Genomic DNA, 7,272 nt, shown 5'->3' on the forward strand with positions numbered 1-7,272 from the left:
ATTATTTATTAATCAAATATCGTATTTTCTGTGCTTTTTCTTTCTGGAACTACTATCCCCCTTCTCTGGTTTCATCGCCTACAGTTTCCTTTATATACTGATTGTTGTACATGAATTCTTAACGTGTGTTCACAGATGTTAAATGGATGTGTGTGCATGTTTTCAGAGGGACGTTCGTGGTGTATAAAGACGGAGACATGAACCACCCGATGGTGAAGGAGAGGGTTTGGGAGAACAGTGACTTTAACTTTGACAACGTGCTGATGGGGATGCTGGCTCTGTTCACCGTGTCCACGTTTGAAGGCTGGCCACAGTGAGTAACTTAATAATGTTGTATAAAAGGATAAGGCTGCTTTTTGACAACAAATATAGAAAAACTGAATATTTCTAGCCTTATCTTTTGAGTTAAGATGGCTGACGTGTCTCTCGATCCTCTCCAAGTTATCATTGTATTGTTTCATGTTAGGGTTCCTGCATTAACTTGGTCCTTTAGAACTTTCTCTGCATTATTTAGCTTATTGTATTTATGTTTTTCTGACATGTTTATAGTTTACTTCATCTGCATTACTCTATTTTATTTCTTGTAGCATTGTAGCTACTGTATATATCAGTGACCATCAACTTATGGCCCGCGGGCCAAATCTGGCACGCAAGACATTCTCACCCGGCACGCGCTGTGGCGCTGGCGGAGTGGTTAGTGCGTTCCCCCCCACTCGTTTTTTTTTACAACGTCTCGTGAGTAATGTGCAGTACCGGAGTCCAACAGAGAGGCAGCAGCTGCGGGACAGCAGCCTGCGTACTGCGTAGCCTTCCCTGCCCTGAAGAAGAAGTGATCCTTCGTTAGCGTGAAGAGTCTGCTTTATGCACTCCGCTGTAGCCCCGCTGCGAGGCTCCTGCGAGTTGACAGTACCCCCCCCCCCGGTCAACAACTTCAGAATTCAGGGCTATATATAAAAATCGCTGGCTCCCGAAAGTGTAGGACTAATTTTGGCCCTAGGACAAATGTGGTTGGTGATCCCTGGTATGATGATGATAAGCCTTTGAATCTTGAATCTTTGTACTTTAATTGTGTGTTTTCCCATTAAATGTGTCCAAACTGTTTTTGTGTTTTTCAAATAAAGGCTCCTTTACCGAGCGGTGGATGCCAACGCCATCAACCGAGGTCCGATCTACAACTACCGCGTGGAGATCTCCATCTTCTTCATCATCTACATCATCATCATCGCCTTCTTCATGATGAACATCTTCGTGGGTTTCGTCATCATCACCTTCAGAGAGCAAGGAGAGGTCGAGTTCAAGAACTGCGAACTCAACAAAAACCAGGTCAATATTCTCCAAGACATTTGAAATGAATCCATGTGTGTTTCTAAAGCGACTAATGTGTGTGCCCTCTTCTTCTTCTTCGCAGCGTCAGTGCGTGTACTACGCTCTGAAAGCTCAACCCATAAAGATTTATATTCCTAAAAACCCGTCGCAGCTCAAATTCTGGAAGATTGTCAACTCCAGCCAGTTTGAGTACATCATGTTTGCTCTGATTCTGGGGAACACACTCACTCTGGCCGTGCAGGTATTCACTCTCCTATTAAATACAGACATTATTTACTTAAGTGTTGGCCGTTAAACTCCTGAGCTCACTTTAAAGGGGCCTGTCAAGCAAAATGCACTTTGTGATGTCTTTTATACATAAACATGTGTCCCCGGTGCATCAGGGAACACACACAGCGTCAGAAAATAAAACCCTCTCTCTTTTCCTCCGTACCCACATCTCTAAAAACGGGGAACAACGGAGCTGATCCAGAATTGCGTCCGATATGACGTAATATCTGAAATGTGGACCCACGGCCTTATCAGAAAGTTGCTATCAGAAACAATGCCCGACTGTTTTGGACGTAATATGGTCTGTGTTTACATTAGCATGGCTAACACTCAGAGCTAACCTGTACTGGAGAGCATGTGTGTGAAGAAGCAGGAAGTAAAAAGGAACTCACCTTGTGGTATAACCGGCAAGAGAGAAAGCCTTTGAGCTCCAGACTGTTTCAGATCCTTGATAATCCATGATATGGCGTTTCATCACGGCAGCATTTAGTTTAGACGGTAGCTGCCGGGTCCCGCATGAGCTCAAACCCCTCCTCTTTTAATTTTTTAAACCTTTATACCCAAAATCAGCACTTTTGAAACAGGAAGTGAAATAGAGGGATATGAGGCATGGCTAGAACATGGATGTATAATAATAACTGGATACAGCGTGGGAGGCGGGGCCTCGTTCTTTCCTATGAGAGCTGCTCATTGGCGCATGAAGGCAAAATGGCCCAACTTTCGAAAGAGCGAAACGTCACAGATTACCCGTCATGCCTGGCTAGAGCATGCGCAGTTGAGTTGCCCCTTAAGCCCCGCCCCCCGAGCTCCACTCTCGGCTCACTAGAATGAATGGAGAGAAAAAATAAATCTAGATTCGGCTTTTAGTGCATTTTATAACTTTAAGGACTTAATGATTATAATAAGGGCTGTAAAATAGTTCGTACTTGGTAGTTTATTTAGTTAAAAAAATTCATCCGCTGATTTACAGACGTCTCTTTCCCCATGGTTAGTCAATGGGGAAAAGTTGTTTTGGGCCGGGTGACATCACGGACTGATACTGTTACGGTGTGTGCAAGAAGCAGGACCCAAATGCAGATTAAAGTGACAAAAATAACTCCTTTATTTCAAGGCTAACCTATTAACACAGACTGAACAGAACACTCACCACAGACCAAGTCATTACACAAGACGAACCGACAAAGACAGACAGAAAAACCAGAACTTAAATACACACAAGACTAATCATGCAAACAAGACACAGGTGAGGAGGGAGGAGAAAACACAGGGACACCAGGTGAACACAATCGGGTGATCAGGGAGGGAACACAGACAGAAGGCAACAGGCAAGACAGGAGGTGAACACCTTTCAAAATAAAACAGGAAACCAAAGACAGAAAAAGACCAGACAAAACACAACACAGACAGAAACAGGCAAGACAGGAGGTGAAGACCTTTCAAAATAAAACATGAAACAAAAGACAGAAAAATACAAGACAGACAGATCTTGACAGATACGGAAGTTGCAGTACCGCCGTTTGGACACAACGAATATTGGGCACAGAGTCACTTCCTTGTATATATTTGTATATATCTGAGACCTATGCTATTGCCTAAAAATAGCATGATAGGTGACCTTTAAGTTTAAATTCAACACATTTTCTTTTATATCATTACACTAAACTGTACATCTCGGTTTCATGTCATGCGACTTTATTATATATACTTATTGTTCTTTGTGTCTTAGTGTAAGTTAAAACCTGTGCAATACTCACATCACTTTATAATTGATTACCTATATATAATATTAATACACCACTTTATTTACTCTAACACACAATACACACAGTACAGTTTGCACATTTTTACCTTAACAAAAATGGTCTTTTATTATTATATATTTGTATTGCACATTTCTACATATACCTATTATTATTTTTTATTCTATTTTATTGATTTGTATCTTTTTGTTATGTAGATTTTAAACTTCAACATTTTTAATCTATTTATTTTATATTTTTACCGCCCATTTTTACTTAAACTTAATTATGTTTGGATCAATATTTGTATCCTATTCTTTATTATATGTTATACTTTTGTATTCTTATCTTTATGTCTTAGAATAAGTTAAACCTTCACAATCATACATATTTATTTTGGTTATGTTGAAGTACAGTTTGCACATTTTTACCTAAACTTATTGTGTTTGTATTAATATTTTAATATATATTTTAACTGTATTATATATGTTTTATTGCACATTTGTACATATACCTATTTATTTTATTAAACCATTTTTTTATTTCATATTTGTTATGCACCTTTTTACATTTAAACAAAATGATGTATTTATTTCAGATTTGTACTGCCCATATTTAATTAAATGTAATTATGTTTCAACCTTTATCCTATTTTCTTCTATTTTCTTCTTCTATGTGGAAACTGTTATACGGGACAATAACGTTGTTCTTTGTACGGTCTTTCCTCCGGCAGCACTACGAGCAGTCGAAGCTCTTCACCTCCGTCATGGACATCCTGAACATGATCTTCACCGTCATCTTCACCTTCGAGATGATCATCAAGCTGCTGGCTCTGCGTGGTCATGTAACAAGTCGCTCTTCTTCATGTCTCTTCTACATCAACATGTGTCCCCTCTTCTCCATGTCTCTTCTACATCAACATGTGTCCCCTCTTCTCCATGTCTCTTCTACATCAACATGTGTCCCCTCTTCTTCATGTCTCTTCTACATCAACATGTGTCCCCTCTTCTTCATGTCTCTTCTACATCAACATGTGTCCCCTCTTCTCCATGTCTCTTCTACATCAACATGTGTCCCCTCTTCCACATGTCTCTATACATCAACATGTGTCCCCTCTTCTTCATGTCTCTATACATCAACATGTGTCCCCTCTGTGGAAAGAGATTCTGAAAGTTTCAGGAACAAAGATTCTCTCTCTTTTTGATCCATTTCTATAAAAACCTGAAAATGAAAATGAGCTGATCAGATTTTGGCCACTTTATGATGTCATAACGATGTGTTGTCTTGAGTAACCATTAGCCAATCAGCAACCAAGGTAACCCCCCCCCCCCCCCCTTATCACCTGAATCTCCTCCTGGAGCACCATTGAGTTCTTTGTAACCAAATGTCTCTCAGAGGGGCGTGGGGAGGGGCTCCTTGTTTTCATCTAAAGTAACAGACAGAGAATCAGCACTTTGGAAACAGGGCTGAAACAGAGGGGATTATGGGTAATGCTGCAATGATCTGTTTGGTGATTCAGCCAATCAGAGACATGTTTGTATATATCTGAGACCTTTAATATATGGATGAAAAGCAGTATAATAGGAGACCTTTAATATAACAATAATAACAAAACCTTATTTACCCGTCAACATGTGTCTCACTCCGCTTCTCCTCTCTCTCGCAGCATTACTTCATCGACCCCTGGAACTCATTCGATGCTCTGATCGTCGTCGGCAGCGTGTTGGATATCGCCGTCTCCGAGCTCAGCGTGAGTTTAATAATAATAATAATAATAAAATATCACATTTTTATAGCGCCTTTCAAGGAACCCAAGGCCGCTTCACAAGGTGTAAGGACAGACAAAAAGCGTGTTATCTTCCTGACTGATTCTAAAACCTCTACATGAAGAAAGTGAATAATTACCGAGCTGAGAATTCAAGAAACATAGTGTATTTTCCTTTTTACATAATGTATTGTTTACTTGACGTAACCCCTTGTGTCTGATCCTGATGGCTTTTTAATCTTTCTCCTGTACATGCGTGACCTGCTGTTCTTCACCTGACCTCTGGATCCAGGGAGGAGGAGGCCACGGGGAGGTGAGCGCTGAAACACTTAGGTTTAGTGTATTTGTTTATAGTAATGGTAAATGGTAAATGGACTGTACTTATATAGCGCTTTATCCAGTCTTTAAGACCCCTCAAAGCGCTTTACATACTACATGTCGTTCCCCCATTCATACAGAGCAGTGTATATTACTCTAGGACAGTGCTTCTCAAAGTGTGGTCCATGAGCGCCCCCTAGTGGTCCGTGAGTATATTGGTAAAATTTCACATTTGAAATAAATACATTTATTAAAGTTTTTCGCACTCTCGCGGGAATATCTCCGCAATGGAACGAGCTTAAGTTTCACTTTCCATTGCATGATATAGCCCAGATAAGCACCTTCATCACACATGTTGCCACTTGTTTGTACAACTTTCAGGCGATTTGTAAAAAACGATGTGTTTTTGGAGTTAGGTGGTCCGCGAGTGTTTTTTTATTGGTTAAGTGGTCCTTGGTATGAACAAGTTTGAGAAACACTGCTCTAGGAACTAACACGCATACACATTCACACACCGTTGGCCATCGGGAGCAACGCAGGGTTAAGTATCTCGCCCAAGGATACATCGACATGTTGACTGCACGGGCTGGGATCGAACCCACAACCTTCTGGTGGAAAGACGACCGCACTCCCTCGCAGCCACAGTGTCGTGGACAGTCCCCATTGATCAACTGTCACAAAAGACAGCACATGGGGCAGCTTTAGTGGATAACGGACACCTTTTTAAAATCACAATACATCAATAGCATTAGCGATACTGCAACTATCAATGTGTTGACGGACCTTGTGATACAATGGACAATCAGGCACTAATGTACGTTCTCAAGATATTGAAGTGACTGTTATTTTGTATATATTGACTGTTGTGTTTTCATTTAGGTCTTAATGTAAAAATGCGTCTTTGATTCTGTGTATTTATACATATTTGCACATATTTTTATATACATTTGTTTTTATACTCGGGATTGTGGGACCCGGTATTTCGACCTCTCTGTCTGTACACACAAACTGGAAGATTGACAATAAGGTTGACTTTGATATTGTGCAACAAACACGTATTTCTTCACCGGTGTGGCCTCAACACGTGTGTCGTTGTGTCGCAGGGGAAAGGAGAAAGTGGGAAAGTGTCCATCACGTTCTTCCGGTTGTTCCGAGTGTTGAGGTTGGTGAAACTGCTGAGTAAAGGAGAGGGAATCCGGACGCTCCTCTGGACTTTCGTCAAGTCGCTGCAGGTCAGAGAATAATCCACATTGACGATTCACAAAACTCTCGCTGCTATATAACATGATAATATCATTATTATTCATTATGAACAGTGGGGAACCGTGTCTATCACAACTGGACCTTCTGTACACACACACACACACACACACACACACACACACACACACACACACACACACACACACACACACACACACACACACACACACACACACACACACACACACACACACACACACACACACACACACACACACACACACACACACCCCACGTTTGTTACACTACTAAATACTAGGGATGTAACGATATATCGAATATCGCGGTAAATAAACGTCTCAATACCGTCGTGAGACTAAACCATCATCCATTTTTTTTTTAAACCTTTATTTAACCAGATGTTCCCATTGAGATCATCGATCTCTTTTTCAAGGGAGACCTGTCCAACATGGCAGCAAGTCGGTTACAACATGAACATAGAACAACAGAAAACAAAAGGACATCGTATTTACTGGGCTACATGTACACACCTAGAGACATGGACAAGTACCAACAGTATCTGTATATCTCTGTCAATAAGCCTCACCTTCTTGGCAACAACTGTATTGTTGTTGAAGTGGTGGAGAGACA

The 7,272-nt window shown here is 40.8% G+C and overlaps 1 protein-coding gene across 1 annotated transcript in view; it reads left to right on the forward strand.

Annotated features, from left to right (window-relative positions):
- The window catches only part of LOC117449586 (voltage-dependent L-type calcium channel subunit alpha-1D-like), an 80,026-nt gene that overhangs the window by 60,830 nt on the left and 11,924 nt on the right, over window positions 1–7,272 (forward strand). The window contains exons 27-33 of the mRNA XM_071203663.1: window positions 167–313; window positions 1,122–1,323; window positions 1,409–1,567; window positions 4,069–4,179; window positions 5,002–5,085; window positions 5,393–5,419; window positions 6,522–6,650. Coding sequence (XP_071059764.1) covers window positions 167–313; window positions 1,122–1,323; window positions 1,409–1,567; window positions 4,069–4,179; window positions 5,002–5,085; window positions 5,393–5,419; window positions 6,522–6,650 — 859 coding nt within the window. The remainder of the gene's footprint in view (window positions 1–166; window positions 314–1,121; window positions 1,324–1,408; window positions 1,568–4,068; window positions 4,180–5,001; window positions 5,086–5,392; window positions 5,420–6,521; window positions 6,651–7,272) is intronic.

This window comes from Pseudochaenichthys georgianus, chromosome 7, assembly GCF_902827115.2.
Source record: "Pseudochaenichthys georgianus chromosome 7, fPseGeo1.2, whole genome shotgun sequence".
Classification (NCBI taxonomy): Eukaryota; Metazoa; Chordata; class Actinopteri; order Perciformes; family Channichthyidae; genus Pseudochaenichthys; species Pseudochaenichthys georgianus.